Source organism: Nannospalax galili, unplaced genomic scaffold (assembly GCF_000622305.1).
Source record: "Nannospalax galili isolate Female #2095 unplaced genomic scaffold, S.galili_v1.0 scaffold541, whole genome shotgun sequence".
NCBI classification, from domain to species: domain Eukaryota; kingdom Metazoa; phylum Chordata; class Mammalia; order Rodentia; family Spalacidae; genus Nannospalax; species Nannospalax galili.
Genome location: NW_008345054.1, coordinates 1222520 through 1242055, shown reverse-complemented (window position 1 = coordinate 1242055; position 19536 = coordinate 1222520). Strand labels below are relative to the sequence as shown.

At 42.8% G+C, this 19536-nt stretch overlaps 1 protein-coding gene across 2 annotated transcripts in view; it reads left to right on the top strand.

The window, feature by feature from the left end:
- Ets1 (ETS proto-oncogene 1, transcription factor) overlaps nucleotides 1-2226 on the top strand; it is a 126633-nt gene extending 124407 nt beyond the window's left edge. Inside the window, exon 10 of one of the 2 annotated variants that reach the window (XM_008841361.2) lies at nucleotides 437-2226. In XM_008841361.2, coding sequence (XP_008839583.1) covers nucleotides 437-652 — 216 coding nt within the window. In that variant the 3' untranslated portion in view covers nucleotides 653-2226. The remainder of the gene's footprint in view (nucleotides 1-436) is intronic. The other variant, XM_008841362.3, reaches the window with a different exon arrangement.
- Nucleotides 2227-19536: the final 17310 nt, after the last annotated feature.

The window sequence follows — 19536 nt, the reverse complement described above, 5'->3', positions numbered from 1 at the left end:
CTGTAGCACCTTAGGGTGACTGTGGAACAGTAATTAAATATTTCAGAATAGCTAGATGATTTTGAATGGTCCCCAGAAAGTGATGATGAATGTCTGAGGTTGAAAACATGCCAGCTAGCCTGATCTGATCACTATACAATGTACATGTATATTGACATATGGCTCTATAATGTGCACATTTTTTAGAAATGTTCTATTAATTTCCATGGCTTCTGCATGTGCGGTCATCCATATATGGCTACTATGTATAATCAAAAATATTTTACAAAAAGAAAGGAAAATTGAGAGGAAACAGCTCAGAAAAATATGCATGCCAGTTTCTGAGCATCATTTTTGAATAGCATGGGTCATGATGGCGATATAGAGATGTATCAACATGTATTTTGCATTGGCTACAGATTTTTACCCACTTCTTTTAAATTTTATTTTATTGCAGGTGGCCAGGAGATGGGGAAAGAGGAAAAACAAACCTAAGATGAATTATGAGAAACTGAGCCGTGGCCTTCGCTACTATTATGACAAAAACATCATCCACAAGACGGCGGGGAAGCGCTACGTGTACCGCTTTGTCTGTGACCTGCAGAGCCTGCTGGGATACACCCCCGAGGAGCTGCACGCCATGCTGGATGTGAAGCCAGATGCCGACGAGTGATGGACACGGAAGGGGCTGGGGGAACCCTGCTGATTCCTTTCAAAGAACAACCTTGTTGGTTGGACTCTTAATTTTTGTTATTCTGTTTTATTTTCCAGAACTCATTTTTCACATTCAGGGGTGGGAGCTAAGGGAGCTGCAGCTGTAACCATTGACAAGGTTGGAAAGAGCAAGCCGGGACCTTTGGGGTGGGTGGGGCAAGTGGATCTGGCTGATGGGAGGAAGAGACTAATATTTCCAGACATATTAAAAAAATCCAAGAAAAAATCCATCTTGAATTATGGACCCATTAGTGGGAGAAATTATCACATCAAGAGTTACAAGATTGATGGAAGACAATTCATTTGTAGGGTGGGATAAGAGCATTTTTTTTTTTTCTGGGGGATGCACTAAAAACAATTATTTACCTTTCTACTTTTTGAAACAAAGATGGACTTCAGTGGGGAGGGTCCAAAACTGTTTTTTGTGTTAAAGTTTATTTTATTAAATTTTGTGCCAGTATTTTTTTTCTTAAAAAAATCGTCTTAAGCTCTAAGATGGTCTCAGTATTGCAGTATGATGCGAGTTTGTTCCTATTTGCTGGCCGAGGATTCCGTCACAGTGAAAGAAAACTGTTTATATAGACCCCATTGGAAAAGCAGAGCTCCGTTACTGAGATCAGGGATCCAAATTCACGTGACTTAGATCTAAAGGAAATAAATAGGAATGCTGATGTGGGTGCAGAGGAACTGCGCATGTGAATTCCATCTGCAGTTTGTAAAAAATTATCACATCCCTTTTCTTGTCATTAGACGTTTGTGGGAGTTTGGACTTAATGTTAGCTAAGGGACATGAAGTCTTTGCACTGAATGTATTTTGCAGCCCTGATTTGGGATGATCGTCAACATAGAAACACTGTTAAAGCTTTGGAAAGGAAACTGAAGAAGAAAGATTAACCTGGTTCTTGGTTAATTCTCTACCTGTAACATACATGACTTGGAATAAAAGCTATATACCTGGGCATTACCCTTTAGGTCTTAAGAAGTGAATCCCAAATGCATGTCATTCCAAACTAACACTCTACAATTTCTCCCTTATATCTAGTTTTCCCAGAATCCCACCCCCATTATTCAGCAGAGAGGAATGTGACACTTTCTGATAGGCAAGTGATAGTGTAACTTCAGACATCATGAAAGGAATCAAAGTGTAGAGTTACTTGCTGGGGTTTAGAAGCCATTGATCCTTAAGGGAGGAGTTCAGTAAAATGAGCCTTGGCCTCCTTTGAGAAGAGGTGCAAAGCTTTCCTTTGCAGAATTGGTCAGGTAGGATGTCAGGTGAGGCTGCACGCAGAGGAAGTGGTGAGGCAACGCGGGGCCTCCTAATTAAGCTGTTATCTTGGCAGAGGGTGAGTGAAGCTTAACGTCAGATGAGAAGAATGACTTGAAGAGGACACAGGGAAGGTGCTTGGATGAGGAAAACAGGGTGGTCCATGAGATCTGAATATATTCTTAGTTGCCCCAAAGTTTAAATACCAAGAGTCTATGAGGCAGTTATCTTTCTGCTGGTTGTGAGGGGAGATCTGATCACAAAGCATTGGGGCAAAAATGAAGCAAGGAAATATGCCTAATATCCTTTGAATCCTTCCCACTGTATACATGTCCAATTAAAACAAAGGCAGTGGACTTCCACGAGAGAAAAGAGGCAGTTGAGAAGGGCATCTCAGGGCTGCCCCTTGGGGGATTTAGTTAAGAAACTGGAGGTAGTAACTACTTGGCATCGTATCTTCATGAGAATTGATGGCTGACTCCTAGATTCCCTTGCCAACCCTGAATTGCTAAGAATATAACTTTGTGATTAATGAGGTTTCCATTCTGATCAATTGGAGCTGCCACACTGAAAGCAAAGACAGAACACCCCAGTTGTGTATTTTGACCTTACAGATGCAGGTGCCTTAATGAAGCTCTCAAAATATTTTAGGAGCTGCTCAGGGAGTGTTAGGTGGGACCATTTGGACTATGTTGTTTTCTCTTATATATGTGATCTTTTTGGGCACTGGCAAAGAGCATCAGCAACCTTGTATGGAGCCTCTGCCTTATAAGAAAGCCCAGAAACACTCCATATTCTCTAAACCACCAAACTAGGCATTACAGGTGTGCAGTAAAGTACGTGAAAATGCATTAACAATAATATGTCCTTGATTTTCCTCCCACCACAAACAAGCTGCTTCCACAGATGACTATTATCAATTTCCCTGTCTGTACTCATGACTAGAGGCAATCCAAATCTACAGGAAAGAATTCTGCAGGATTCACTTTTGGGGGGGACAGGAAGAAAATACATTTTTAAAGATATACTCATGGTGAAATCACTTGGAAATGCCACTGAACTGAGCCCACAAGCCACAAATACAAAAAAGAATGTGCCTATCATAACCCAAAAGGCATAAATACAGCCCAGGGGCCTGTTGTGTGTGTGTGTGTGTGTGTGTGTGTGTGTGTGTGTGTGTATAAACTGCAGCTGAATTAATACCAAGTTTTCTACTTTTCTCTAACGGGTGAGAATAGAAACAAGACCGGCATATGGTCATCGCTTGCTGTTCAAAACCAAGCGCAAAATCACTTTCTCAAATCATCATCCTTTCCTATTCAAGTCATGCTGAAAACTCCCCTTCTGTGAGTCTAACACCTGCAGTCCCTATAGCAGATAAGACGTAAGAAAGTACCTCTTTGCACTCCTAGGCCCGCTTGCTTGCTAAGATGCCCTTTTTCCCTAGGTCCACCATTTTCAGGATTTGTACATAGTGTATTAGTCAGACAGCTTTGTTGTCCATCTGGCCAGATGCTTTTCCCCTTTTGTCCAAAGGCCAGAGACCATCCCAGGAAGAGTGGTGGGTGGTTTATACACTGGAAATGTAGCAGCATTGTTGCATTGATGCTTTTTAAAAACATGTTCACTTCAGAGGAAGGATGAGCAAATCTGGTCTAGCTGGGTGACAACCTTATTTCCCAGAGATGCCTCAACCTGTGTGGCTTTGGGGCTTAGGGGGGGACTTCCCTACATAGAGGCCTGATTTTGTGGCCAAGGGGATTGTGGTAGCATTCAAAGATCAGATGCGCTCTTCCTCACTTTGGAGACCAGCACTCTGGGTTTTAGAGCATTAACCTGCCTAACCTTCATGGTGAAAATACACCTTCTCTCTTCTAACCATGCTGTGCATGCTGCTTTCTCTGTTGGGGTCTATATAAATTTGTTGAACTCTTGCATACATTCCAAAGAAGTTTCGAGGAACCATAAATATATGTATACATATACATATATGAAATATATCCTCAATATCCATGGAGGATTGTTTCCAGGACTTCCCAGAGCTACCAAACTCTATCAACATGCATTTCCCTTATACATAATAGTATAGTATTTGTATATAACCTATATACTTTAAATCATCTCCAAATTACTTACAATACCTAATACAATGTAAATGTTAAGTAAACTGTTGGAACTGAGGTAGCTTAGAGATGTAGCGATGTAAGTGTCTTATATGTTTTTTTTTAAAAAACAAATGCAAAAAAATTTTTCTTATGGGGAGTTTTTTGTTTGTTTATTTTAGTAGCTGATGCTGGCACATCATTTTGCTGGAAAATTTTTTATATACTGTAGCTTGATTTCATATTGTATTTTAAACTGTGTGAAATTAAAAAACAAAGAAATTCATTCATAATGAGGTGGCTCTGGCTTGATTCTTTCCTGTCTGTATTATGGAGAAATTAACCAACCAGAGATAAGCACAAGAAGAAATACAGTTCAAATCTTCAGCTCCTACAGCTCGTGACCCTTTTAGATAAAGATTTCCTTCTAATAAAGGATATAGATATAGGAACATAATCCTAATATCTCGATCATAAGTTGTGTTGTGTTGCCCTTTGTAGAATGCCCCCTGGCTTTGTGATATTTCATTTGTTTGTGTCTGAAGGACTAAGAACCTTGTGAAGAAACTTTTTAATGACTCAACAGGTAGACATTTGAGTTCAGCTAGGTACAGTTCCTGATGTTAATATAGGCAACAACGTTCTGGTTTCCTCTTCTGACAGTAGTTTTGCTTTGTGGCAATTTGGGCCCCACAAAACCACACCCTTGGCCCCCAACTCTTTGGTTAAGGCTGAAAATTGAGAATGATAATATCTGTTGGAACCCTTGGAAACCCATGTCATAAATAGAATCCACACTTCTAAGTGTTTGGGAGAGGAATGCTTAGGAATGCATTCTGTGTGGTGCTTTTTCCTTGTTGTTGAAACTGTAGAAGGTGGATGTTTTTAATTAACACCAACATTTGCAACATGAATCCCAACTCACAGCTGGAAAGAGAATTTTTTGCTGAATTGTTCACAAAGAGAGCTCTGTTTTTGGAAAATCTGTTTCTTCGGTTCTGGAGCTCGAGGTTTGCTGAGCACACGTTACACACAGACTGTGTGGTCTAGTGGTCCGTGAGCCCAGCTGGCCAGGAGCAAGGCTGTGGGTCCTGAATCCCAGCGAAGTCACTGCTACTTCTGGGCAGATTTGGGGAAAATGATTAAAGATCCATAGATTTTGTGCTTTTCAGCTGCAAACCTGGGCAAAGCCACCTCTCCTTGGCCAACCTAAAGCCGCATGTGAGCTCTTCTCTCCCCAGATAAATAGTCCACAGAAAATAGATTTGAGCCTCAGTCAAGGCTTTGGTTGCAGAGTGTTCCTTCAGCTCCAAGTTGGCATTATTTCGTAAAGTAGCTGAATACACACGAGGGTAAAAGGCATAAGGTTCTTGAAGAAACTCAGTGTGGTCTTTCTGCTAGAAGCCACATTTCCAGTGGGGAAGTCTCAGACACTTAGGCTTTGATATCTTAATGACACTGCTGAGATCCCATATTGAAGCCATGTGGAGGAGCTCTGGCAAAACAGCAACAGTTACAGGTTTGAGGTGATGAGGTCAGGTGACTTAGAAGGGACCCCTGGGAAAGGGGTGGTGATCTGTAGACCTCACATGCTGTCACAAGGCAGCAGCAGGATGAGAAAATGGGCCAAGCACAAAGTTCTGAGTACACACACAATTTGAAAGTTCTTTCAAATTGTGTGACAGAGATCTGTTAGTCATTTTCTATCACTGTAACACAATGGCCGATGCTACATGGTAGAGAAAAAGAGATTTGTTTAGCTCAAAGTTTTGGAGTTCAAAGTCTAAGATTAGTTGCCTTATATGTTTGCCTTATATGCCTTATATAAGTACATCATTTTGGGAGGACATGGAGAAGGAGGAGAGCTCCCGTGACACATGAAGTCACAGGGATTCAGGGGCCATACTTGCTCTGTTTTTAATAACTCTTGTGAGAACAAAATCATTTTTCAAAACCAGCATGAATCCCTTCTGATGGCAATGCCTCTTCTGACCCACTTTCCACCAAGTCCCATTTCTTTAAGGTCCCACCACCTCACCATACCGCACAGGGGATGAAGCCTCTAGTACATAAGCTTTTGGAGGATGGGCTCAGACCATATCCAAATTGTAGCAAGAGCTTTCTAGTATGGTGAAGTGTAACTATTATAACTTTTTAAAAATGAGGCAGTCCAGTGGCACACCCCTTTAATCCCAATACTTGGGAGGCAGAGGCAGGCTGATCTCTGTGAGATTGAGGCCAGCCTCATCTACACATTTCAGGCTAGCTGGGGCTACAGGGAGACCCTATCTCAAAACATAAAAATGGACTGGAGTGATGGCTCAGTGGTTATGAACACTAGGTGTTCTTGTGGAAGACCTGGGTTTGAATTCCAGCACCCACATGGCAGCTAACAACTGTCTATAACTCCAGTTCCCGGGGATCTGATGGCCTCTTCTGTCCTCTGGGAGCATTGCATGATACAGATGTACCTACATACATGCAGGCAGTACGCCCATACAATAAAATAAAAATAGTAAAATATTAAAACCAAAACAAAATAAAAAGGAGGAGATTGTGACTTGTGGTCTGAGTAAAACAAGGGAGACCATTTAAGTTATTGGTGACACACCGATATCCCATGACTGAGGTAGTTTGTGCTTCACAATGTGGAACCCACTTCCACAGCCAAATCAATATCTTCCGGGAGTAGGTAATGGATGGTCTTTGAATTCTGACATTCCTTTATGGAAGCTCTGCATGGGCACTGAATAAGCTGTGTCCTCTGGATGAAAGAGAATCTTCCATTTCATCCCAGTGGGCCATCCCACACATTCCTGCTGTTGCCTCTAGATTTTGAGTTTATGGCCCTCTGCCCTCAGTCCATGCCTATTTGACATGAAGCTCATTGAATTCATGGAAGAGAGTATAAGAGGTCATCAGGGTCATCAGAGAGACATCTGATTTCTAAGTCCTTGTTCTTTCCACTACACCATGTGACTACTATAGAACTTGAAAGACCATCTTTGAGGATGCTGGGTGATGGCTCACCATCTGTGGGAACCACAGCCCTGGTTACTAAGAGGTATACTTCATCCTCCAAATTTGGAAGAGAACAAAGTCCCCTTTCAGCAAGGATGCTTTTCCACTTTCAGAATCCACTCTGATCTCTCCTTTGCTGCATTATCTGTCCTGGAGAGAGTTTGCGATGTGGTCTGGTTACATGGAGGCTCTTTTCCAGCACAGATAGGGAGAATCAATGACTCGCCTGGGAGCTGGCTATAGAATCAGCACTAATTGGTTGAACTTACACTTGCTTGCTTGTCACCCAATGGGATCCCTTCAGGCTGTAAGAATCTGTACAGTCTTGAGAGAATAAATAAGAGAAAAACACTTTACTGGTGCCTGTTAGAACGAGATACCGCATTGGGGATCTGATTATAGTAGCTGGTGAAAAATTACAAAGCTGAATTTGGGAATACACCTATTACTTGAGAATTCAGAGCCCACAATTAGGGGATAAAGTGGGTCTGGACTCTGCCCTTGGGTCAGTGACATTTCCTGTTTTACTCAATGTCCCAGTCCCCTCCTCTGTTTCCATTTTCCTGGCAAATACATCTGTCCTGGGAAAGCCACTTTTTTCAATTGCCTGGCGTATCTCAAAGTTCTGGCTTCCAAAGTAATGATAGCAATGACCATCTGCCATAACAACAGGAGGAAATCCACAATGGCCAGGTCTTGTGGCATGCTCCCCAGTTCCCAAAGCCTGTGAGTTTACAGCCCTGGGTCTAATCTCTCATCACTGTCATTCAGGCTCTGATGTTCTCAGTCATGGCATCACACAGAGCTTTGATGTTAGGTCAGCAGCTCTGGGTGATACCACAGAGAGGCAAGGAAGTTTTCAGCAGCCACTTGTGAGAATTACTAAGGTCAAGAGATGACGAGTGTTGCCTCTGTGTCCCCTGTACACTATCAGCCTGAGCCACTGAATCTGAGCCATAACAGGCTACTTTGAACCTGTGCATAGTCAAGCTTGAAATCACAGCTATGAGTCTCCCTATGTCCTTTCAAGATCTATCCCTCAGGTAAACCTGGAAATGAGAAGTTAAAGATACTTGAAGTGGCACCAGTCTTCACAGGCCTGCAGCACCAGTGGTGACAATGGGCTTGCTCTGAGATTGCCTTGTTGAAGCAAGAATCTTCCAAACCTCAAAGAAGAGATGGCACCAAGGACTTCCAGTGATCTTTGAGAATTGTGCAGTGTTCCTAAGAAATGGTGACTGTTCTCACAGATCTCAGGGAGGGCGAGTGCAAGGCTCTTAACAGCTGGATGTGGATGTAGCTCAGTGGTAGAACACTTGTCTAGCATGTACAAGACCTTGACAGTGCAAAGAAAGAAGAAAGAGAGAGAGTCAGAGAGAGAGAGAGAGAGAGGGAGGGAAGGAAGGAAGAGAATATGCCCCCCAAACCAAATACCTAATAGTGATTGAGTTGGGAGCCCCTCTATTTGCTTCTTAAGTAGATCAGTCTTGTTCCATTTGTTCTGACTTCCATTGCAATAAAAAGTTTACAAATACAATGCAGTCAATGTCCCTTTAATGGGGGACATTTATACACATTAATAGAAAGCAAGATGATAGACACTGACCAATGTGACTGCTGCTTGGGGTAACATGTTTATATAGGTATCTGCTTTCTCCATGGCCAAGTTTTCATGACAGCGGCCTAAAGCTGTACACTCATGCCCAAGGTATTTAAATTAGCCTTTCTCTGCCTCATGATAGAGCACTAGGGGCTCTGGACTCAGCTGTGTAGGGCTGGAAAGCGGTGCTAACTCTACAGGCTTCTTGTTTAGGACCAAGAAGAGTCAAGTGTGCCACCCACATGATGGTGATGACACACATTAGCTGCTCTGAGATCCCATGTATTCAGCTTCCTTGAAATCCCATATCAGAATTGTGACCACAAATTCCACACATTCTTCTCTCTGCTACTCTAAGTGATGACACAAAACTTGAAACCTAGTAAATGAGAACAGAATTGAAACTAAGGAGAACCATTTGATCTGGCGATCTGGGACAGCCCCAGAGTCTTGCATTGTCCTGGGTGGCTGCTCCTGGTAACTCCTTTCTTTTCTACAACATTTGCAAAGTCTTCTTGGCAAACCCAATATCCAAACTTTGAACATTTTACCTACAAAGTTCATGATCAAGAACTGTACAAATTGAGTTATATATATATATATATATATATATATATATAATGTTAAGCTTGTGATTTTTTAAAAAAGTAGATTATATTTATAACTGTTCTGGGGCACATGTGGACTGTGAACCCCCAAGTGAGGCACTCCTAGGGAGATGAACACTCCTGGGTAGAAGAACAAATGTCAGAATTCTGAAATTCTGTGTTTTAGAGTCCCAAGAGACCTTAAAAATGATCCAGGATGATCTCTTTAGTTAGGCGCTCATGATTTGGAGTGCAGAGAGGCCATGTGACTTGTCTAACATCACCCCATTAGTACAGAGCCTTTATTAGAATACAGTCCTGATTTTTCCCTGTGTCCCCCCATGTCCTAGTTTCCACACTGGGTTGAATCTCATCCAGTTTCAGGTAATGCATCCTGGTTTAAGTTCACCCCTAGAGGATTTAGTATCAATTTGGCAATTATTTATATTAGCTTTGATGGATGTGGCCATCTGATAAATGATAAGGTTTGCCTTGGGAGTGGGAAACTTAGGAAGGTGTATCCTTGACTCGAAGGAGGTCTTCCATATCTCAGTGTGCAGAAACTGAAGTCACATTCTGAGATTTCCGTTTATAGTTCATGGGACTGTAGGATGTAACAGCCAGAAGTCATCCTATGCAATGATGTCACCAGACACATCTTTTCCATAATCAACACTTATTGAACATCTGCTCTGAGGCTGACATTGGGTTGAGCACTTCCTCAAGGAAGCCATGAAGAAGGAAATTAGCAAGGGATTTTTCTTTTGAAATTATGGGTTCTATACAAAAGGGAGAATCCCCATCCAATGAGATCACACGATGATTTGATGCTGAGAAATGAAGCCTGAAGAAATTCATGGCCTAATGGATGCAGCAGCTATCTAGGTGGCAAGTAGAGGTGGTTCAGGTAAAGAGATAGAAGGCATGCAGCCTGTGAGAGAGAAGTTGGAAGGAACCAGAGCAGAGGCTGCAGGAGCAGAGGTGAGAGACCAGGAGATGGATGGGAGGTGATCCAGGGTGGAGTAAAGCATAAGGTGGAGCCATGCTCCCTCAAGCTGAGCCCCATGACCTTCCTTGTGCTTAGAAAAGTCAGTCTAACTCTATTATATAAAGAGCAGATCAGAGGGGACAGGCTAGGGAGGGGCTGTCAGCTCCAAAGATGCTTCCCTTAACTGGAGAGGAAGCTACAAGGAAAGTAGGTGCACCAGAAAGCCCCTGAGGATGTAGAACCAACATGGTGCCGAGTGTGGAGGTGGGTGAGCACTGTGCTAGATCTCTGATCATGGGAAAAACACAAAGATGACCATGGTACCTGTGTCCTTGGCAAGAATCTTAGAGGTTAAGTCCAACCTTTTCATTATGTAGATAAAGGGCCTAATCACTGAGTTTAGGGCACTTCACGATTGCGTTGCTAACTGGTGACTGGCCCAGGAAAAACTGGCTCCAAGGTCAATCCTATGGTTTTTTTTTTTTTTTTTGGCTTTTTGTAGCCCCAGGCCTGGAACTCACTGTGTAGACCAGGCTGGCCTTGAACTCACAGAGATCTGCCTGCCTCTGCCTCCCGAGTACTGGGATTAAAGGCGTGCGCCACCACACCCGGCAAGGTCAATCCTTTGGATTTAACAAGGTTTGGGAACTTGTCCCTCTAAGTGCAAGCAACTAAGAATCCAAAGCTCCCCACCCCCTTCTCTCTCAGACACACACACAGACATGTACCATTCTCCTTTTTCTCAGAGTGACCTGTCTCTCCTCATGAAAGTACTGATACTGCCCCCAGCCCTGGCACCGCCTCCAGCCCAGGTTGTAGAGGAAGAACAGATGGTAGTCATCCATTTAGTGGCTCTTGCTTCTGCTCCTCTACTATACTTGAGCCCTATGTGGCAAATGAACCTGAGTGTATTCCCAGAATCCTTCTGGAGCACAGGAAGAACAGCATTGTTATGTCTCCTAGCCTGAGCAGAGCATCCATCTTTGCACCTGCTCTCACATCCATTCTCCTGGGCTGAAGGCTCTTGCTTTTTAGAAAAACTATTATTCTAGTCCTTGGAGGTTTTTCTTTTTAAAATCCATTCCATGGGGCTGGAGAGATGGCTCAGAAGTTAAGAACATTAGTTGTTCTTGCAGAAGACCCAGGTTTGAATCCAGCATCCACATGGCAGCTAACAACTGTCTGTAACTCCAGTCCCAGGGGATCCCACAGGCTCTTCTGACCTCCAAGGGCATTGCACCACACAGGTGCACTTACCTACATGCAGGCAATACAGGCATACACATAAAATTAAAAAAATAAAATAAAATAAAAATCCATTCCATTTATTCTCCAGCTTGGTTTTTTTTTTTTTTTCCTTGTATCTTACATCTTGTATTTCTAGAAAGAAAATTTGAGTAGGAGGAAAAGGAGGCAGTCACTTTGAGCTACGGCACTTGGAAGATAGATTGGCAGGTTTTAAAACGTGGCCCTAAACCGGGCATGGTGGTGCACGCCTTTAATCCCAGCACTTGGGAGGCAGAGGCAGGTGGATCTCTGTGAGTTCAAGGCCAGCCTGGTCTACATAGTGAGTTCCTGGACAGCTGGGGCTACAGGGAGACCCTGAAAAAGACCAAAAACAAAACAAAACAAAACAAAAACAAACCTGTCCCTGCCGGGCTGAGGTAGCCTATGCCTTTAATCCCAGCACTCCTGAGGCGCAAACCAAACCAAAACAACAACAAAACCCCCTGGTCCTATCTTTTACCAGCTGTGTGAGCAGACAAGCTACTTACCCTCTCTGTGCCACACTTTTATCTGTGAAATGGGAATCTTGATCACCTACAGGAGTGATACTGTGGTTGCTAGTTGGTCCTAGTTTGGTGCCTGACTCGGAGGTATTGGCATATTCAAGGGTGGCTCCAGGAAGCCTTTTCTCTCTTCTGAAAACCATGTTTTCCCAGACAGGGACAGTAGTACCCCAGGATTCAGAATGAGGACTCTGGAGGGCCTGTCTGCCTTCTTCCTGGCCTTGGGCAAGGCTGTGGGTGCCCAGGCCTTCTGCCCGCCACCGCAGCTGCAGGTGGGTAGAGTGCTCCCAGCGCTGCTCCTGCCAGCTCCGGGACTCAGCATTTTCCACTACTCCTTGCTCTGTTTGTTTTCCTCCCTGGGCTCCCCACACCGAGCCAGGAGTTCTGAATGATGTCCAACAGCAACGTTGGGCAACCCAAAGTCCTCTCCCACTAAGGCGCGGAGTACAGGCCTCCTTTGCCTCCTGCTGCTGGCAGGCAGAGGGAAGGGGGCGGCTGGACCACGCAGAGGGCTCGCACACAAAGTGCCATTGTATGGCATTAGGCTGTGGGAGACAAATGAAAGGGATTTCAAAATCAACGGTAAGTTATTTTTATCCATGGAAGGGCTGACAAGCCTTTCTTTCCCATCTTGGAAAACAAACCAACAAAACCGTTTGGGCTCATTGTGCTGCAGGGAATGTTTTCATTTATCCCCGTATTCAAGAATTAAGAAGGGCAGCCTTGGAAAGCCCTGGACTCAGAAACAATGACCTCCCAAGGCCCAAGCTGGGCCTCCTAGTCCCTGGCTGGTGTGGTGTGGAGCCTTGAAGTCTTGCTTCTTGCCCAGGACTGAGAGCACACTCTGGGGTCCTCTTGAGGGAGTGCCTTTCTGTTGCCCCTGCCTTCCTGCTTCCTTACCCTCAGTTGTCACCACAAGTGTTCACTGGTTTGCTGTCTTCCTCTCACACATCATGTCCCGTATCCAAGCACAGGTCCCACTCAGGAATATGACAATCATCCTGCCGGACAAAGGTGTCCAGAGGAGAAAGTGCCCATTCCAGTGATCATGGAGGAAACACATAGACCCTCTATTCACATTCATGTTCAATGGAAAAATGGAAAGGACTCTTACATATCACCCTGCTACCTCAGCTGGGCTTCTTGGGTCATTCGCATATATACAAAGTGCCCTGAGGGAGGCAAGAGTGAGTGTCTGGGGTGGGAGATATGTGCTACACTGGTGGTCCTTATTTCTCTCTGGTATCCTTAGGTTCCTATGTGTACAATAAATTGAGTTCAAACTAGATTAGGTTACTAACCAGATAATCCTCACAAAATAGGCAAGTAGCTTACAGTGTCTCCAGCAATAAACCATGGACTGTAGACATTATTCACAATTCAGACTTGGAAGACAAGGAAAAAGCTTTAGTAATTTTCTGCTCCTGAAACAAATGATTTGTCATAATCTATTGAAATTAAAACAATGACTTAATTACAACAAAATTTGACCAAAACCTTCTCCAAATGCCAAATGATCAGGACTATGCTAACTACAGATTCACACCGTAGTGATTAACGATGATTAGGGGGCGGGGGGCATTGTGTTGGTAATCAGTGCTACTTGATATTGCCTGATACATGTAAATTATAAATAATATGCATGCATTGGGAAAGGCTCTTAAAGAGGTTTACTGAAGGAAGAATTGTCACCAAGTCTGGCAATGACTCCTATGGTACTTAATCTTGATTAGTCAGACACACCCCTTTTTATGTCTATGAAGGGGTTTCAGAAGATTAACTAAGGGGTAAGGATGCGTGTCAGATGGCTCTCAATGTGAGTAGTTCCATCCCATGGCTTGGGGTACTGACAGAATGAAAGGGGATAAAGGAGAAAACTTGGAGCAAAGTCTCTCTTTCTCTCTCCCCGTCCTCTCTCTCTTTCCCTCTCCTCTTCTCTACTAGCTGCCACTATTTGAACCACTCTGTTCCACCACACCCTCTCTGCCATGCTAGACTGAAACCTCAGAAACCATGAGTCAAAATAAATCTTACTCCTTACTCTGTTTTGGCCCATTTCTCATAGCAGTGGAAAACCTAATACAATTGCCGTAATGACATATTTGTTGAAGACCCTCAAGATTTCTGGTTGTGGTAAGAAAAGCCCAAAATTTGCAATCAGTAAAATTCAGACTTTAAATTTTGATTCTACTACTCAAATAGAGTTTACAACTCAATTTAATGCATGGATTTCAAGAGACATTTAACTTCTCTGAGCCTCAGTGTCCTCACAAATACAACACTGACATAAAGCCCATAGGTCTGCTGAGGATCAGCAGCATACTTCATGTTAAGTGTCTGGAACAGTATTTGCCATACAGTAAATGCTGAGGAAGAGCTGTGCTCTTCCTATTTCAACTTCACTTCTGCTGGAAATCTAGAAAAGATAGGAGTACATGTCCTACAAACTCCTACTATGACCCCTGAGCTGAGAAGAGTAAGCCTGTGCTTTCCAACCAATTACTCAGACACTACTGTGTGTGCATGCTTGTGCGTGTGTGTGCATGTGCATGTGTGCATCTGTGAGCACATGCATGTGTGTGTGTGTGTGTGTGTGTGTGTGTGTGTGTGTGTGCCTATGTTTAAAACCCACTCTTGGTAGGTCTTCCTGGTGACTTCTTAATCCATTTGCAATAAATGGTTACATGCCATAGTCCAGATCCAAGATCAGACAAGTTTCCTTCCTTCCTTCCTTCCTTCCTTCCTTCCTTCCTTCCTTCCTTCTCTCCTTCCTTCCTTCCTTCCTTCCTTCCCTCCCTCCCTTCCTTCTTTCTTCTACTTTCTCTCTTTCTTTCCTTCCTTAGTTTTTTTCCCTCCCTCCCTCCCTCCTTCCCTTCCTCCCTCTTCCCCTCTTTCCCTATGGAAGAAAGGCAATGTGCATATGGAGATGGGATGATAATGGACTTCATTTCTTCTGGTTCCTCGCCCTGGCTCTCATTTCACACATAGGATGCAAGATGAGGGATGATGACACCATGATCATAAGAACCATAACCTCCATCCTACTACCTCTCATCCATATTGTTACTCAGGCAACACTGACTGAATGGATGTGGGCCGGCTTGGGCACAGGGGATTGGGAGAGGTCACTCATCAAACACACCATTTTATACAGAGCCTCAGCCTCAAGTCTTAATCTTAGAACGACTGTTCCTTTGCAGGTGGCCCTGGGGAAACACTTTGGGGTCTGGAGAAATTTTCTAAGCTACGAGATAGCAAACATTCATTCTCAGTTCTACACTGGGAGTGGTGAGAGAAAACAAATGAGGTTGTTACCACATCCAAAGCATATTGTGGCTATTGAAGGGGACTTCTTCCTTCAGAAGCAGACTCCAACAAAGGTGACTCTGGGCAGTTGTGGCTAAAGGATCTCATCTGAATGCAATTCGAGGAAGTAGTTCTGGCCCATTGCTCTCTGGGTGACCTCACTGGTGTGTTCTCCACAATCCATTCCAGACAGGTAATCAACCCGTGAGTCAGGTTTGCCTGGATTGGAGGAACTGATGCCCACTATACTCTGTAACGTGGCAGCCTTGACCCTGGCCTGCCAGGTCTTACCTTGTCTGGGGACAAAGCAGCCCTTGTCTCTATACCCTGTCCCAGGAAATAATCAGCTAGTGCACTGCTCCCTCTCACTACAGTTGTCATGCAGGGTCCTCACTCTTCTGGATTTTATCTGAGTCACCTTCCCTTGGCTCACATCAGACTTCCTTGAGTCTTAGATTCACTCTACTTGATGGTTGACACTGGCATTGGGATAGTTTGCGCTACCTGTTTCAAGAGTGATGCCCCAGGCTCCAGGGCACCAGTCCCAGGGCCTGTACTACCGTCCTGCCCCGTGTGCCTTACTTTTTGAGTAAAGATTCCATCTCCGTTATCTTCTTAGGATCAAGAAAAGAATCTTGGACCAAATTAGAAGAGCTTGGACATATAACAACCATGTTGAACCACTATTTCCATTTTACAAATGGGTAACTACTTCACAGAATAAATATGTTGCTAAATGAGGTCATGCAATGAAATAAATTTTAAAGGTCTTGAGGCATAGAAAATGCATATTTATTATTAGTTCTTTTTCCTGCATCCGTTCTACAAGGCCATCCCCCAGGTAGTTTCATTAAATATTATTTTTAAGGATATATATGTACGGATATATGTGTATATGCACACAACATTGTCTATCACCTGTCTATCTATCATTTATCTATCTATCATCTATCTATCATCTATCTATCTATCATCCATCTTTCTATCTATCTATCTATCTATCTATCTATCATCTATCTATCTATCATCTATCTATCATCTATCTATCTGTCATCTAATCAAGTACCTATGTACGTACCTTTTCTTTCTTTCTATCTACCTATCTTTCCATTAATCCATTCCATCATCCATCATCTATCTATCTATCAATCATCTATCTACCTATCATCTATCTATCTATCTATCTATCTATCTATCTATCTATCTATCATTTATCTATCTATAGTTTAGATAGCAATTGCTGAAATTTTGGACTTAGGTGTCCCCCAAAGGCCCATACTCCCCTGTGTAGTAGAACTCTAAGAGGTGAGCTCTAGTAAGAGGTCTTTAGGTTACTGAGACTATGCCACCAAAGGGGATCATGGGGTCCTGATCTCTTCCTGCCTCTATGTTTTGCTTCCTGGCCAAGATGCAAGAGTCATTGCTCTACCCTCTGTTCTACCAGGGTGTGCAGTCTCTCTAGCACCAAAGTCTTAAAAGCAGTCGGTCCACCAGATCATGGACTGGGACCTCCAAAACTGTGAGCTCAAATAAACCTTAAGAAAACAGACTCAAAAACCCTGAAAAATATTCAGGAAACTCATTTAAAAACAACTGATGTTCTTCACCATTGAAATTTTAATATAAATTCAGCATTTATACATCTATACATATATTTGATACCAATATGATTTTTTTCCTTAGATAAAATTTATGTGTTGTGGCATACATATTTTTTGCTCAGTTTGATTCCTTTTGATACATACATTTGTGTAAACTGTGGTGGCTTGAAGGAGAATGTCCCTTATAGGCTTCAAGTATTTGGACACTTAGTCCACAGATCCTTGCGATGTTTGGGGAGGGTCACAGAACCTTTAGGAGGTGTGGCCATGCTGGAAGAAGCAGGTCACTGGGGCGGGCTTTGAGAAGATATAACTTGCCCACTTCCAGTCTGGCTGTCTCTGCTTCCCATGCCTGCTTGAAGATGTGAGCCCTCAGCTTTCCACTCTGGCTGCATTCTGCCATGCCTCATCACCATGATGATCTCTAATCCCTCTGGAACGATAAGACCAAACTCGTCCTTCTATAAGATGCCTTGGTCATGGTGTTTTATCACAGCAACAGGAAGTAATTAATGTGGGAACACTCCAGAAAGTCCTCATATCCACCTTCTACAGTCAATTAATATTCTGATTTCTGTCCTCACAGATTAGTTTTGTCTGTTCATGGACTGCGTGAGTCACATATCATTGGGAAGAGTACACAGATGTTTCACGTCAGTAGCAGAATAAAGTTAGACCTAGACCAATGCTATTCTATTCCTGCCTTATTAGCTTAAAAACAAGATCTAAAAGAGCCAAACTATTCCCAAGTAACTTAGCTCAAGTATATTTTTAGGAATGCAAAAATATCCAGAAGGTCCACATTGTGTGACATCCAATAAAAAAATACCAGGCATAGGAAGAAACTAATATGAACACTTTGGAGCAAAAAATATTCATTTGAAAAATTTTAAGAAGTGACCCAGGTGAAAGAATTAGGAGCAAAGTCATTGAAGGAAGGCAATAATTTCACATGTTCCAGAAGCTAGAAAAAGGTTGAACATGCCAAGTGAAGATATGGAACAGTGAAGGAAAAAAAAAAAAGAAAAAGAAAAAGAAAAAGACCAAGTCAAAACCATAGCAGTGAAAGCCATAGTATCTGACATCTGACATAATAGGCACTGGGTGGCATTGATGGCAGACTCAACATTGCAGGAAAAGAATTGGGAACTCGAAGTTATAGCAACAGAAATTGCGCCAAATAAAGCTTGAGCAGCGTGACCTGTTGGTAAGCTGTGGGGAAGTTCCCAGTGTTTGGAGGTACAAAACTGAAGTTTACAAAAGATGGGGAGTGTGACAGAATGAAAGTATCTGAAGAATTATTAATGGCTGCCATTATTCAAATTTGTTCAAAATTTACAAACTCACAGATCCAAGAAACAAAAGCTCAGCAAACCCTACGCACAAGAAGCATGAAATAACTGAAGTAGGATACATTGAAATCAAATAGCTTAAAATTAAGGCTTCAAAAAGCAGCCAGATGGGGCCAGCGACACTGCTCTGCTAGCAAAGGGACTTCCACTGCAAGCTTGATGAACTGAGTTTGACCCCCAGACCTTTACAAAATTGTCCTCTGACTGCCACAGGCATAATGTGGATGGAAAATAAGAATAAGTTGTATGTGGTGGCACAGACTTTTAATCCCAAGACCCTGGAGACAGATGCAGGTGAATCTCTGTGAGTTCTAGGCCACACTTGTCTACATAGTGAGTTCTGGGCCAGCAGAGCGACATAGTGAGACCCTATCTTAAAAATAAAGTAAGAGTAAGAGAAACATTTTCACCAGAAACAAGTCAACTATAAAGATAATATGTACTAAGAATGGGGAAAAAAAAGCTAGTTTTTCAAAGACAAAAAAGAAGGGCTTTCTCAGATGAAGTTTATTGACGATCTCAGCATTGGCAGACAGGCACCAGAGGAGATCATAAAGGCTGTCCTTCAAGCTGAAGAGAAAGGACACCAGATGGAAAAGATGGAAATAAGGATGGACATGATCGAATTAAGAGCCTTGGAAACAGTAATTATGTGTGTAAATATTTTTCCTTTTATTTAAATCCTTTTAAAAGAAATTGACTGTTTAAAGCAAACACAAGAGCAACATAATATATGATTTACGACATGGGCAGAGTAAAGCCTATGGCAATAGCAGTGCAAAGGTCAAGAGTCAGGATGGACAGACACTGACAGAGAATTCGACAGTGCATGCAAGTCATATAGTGTTGGTGAAACTGACCGTGATGTAAAAGCAAGAGCTAAAAGAGCAATTAATCCTAAAGAGAACCTAGAGAGAGCACAGGGAACAAATAGAAGAAAAACAGCCAGCCGGTAGTTAAAAAACATAATCACATTAAACACAAAGGATTTCAAACCCTCAAATCAAGGAGAATGATGCTAGGTGACCGAAAAAGAAAAACTCAACATTATGTTACTTATAAGAAATGCAGGGCTGAACTGGTGTGCTGGGACATACCTTCAATCCTAACACTCGGGAGGCAGATGCAAGCCAGGCAGTTCTCTGTATGAGTGAGATCTAGGCCACCTGAGGCTACAAGGAGAGTCTATCTCAAAAATAAATAAATACATAAATAAATATAAAAAAGAAAAA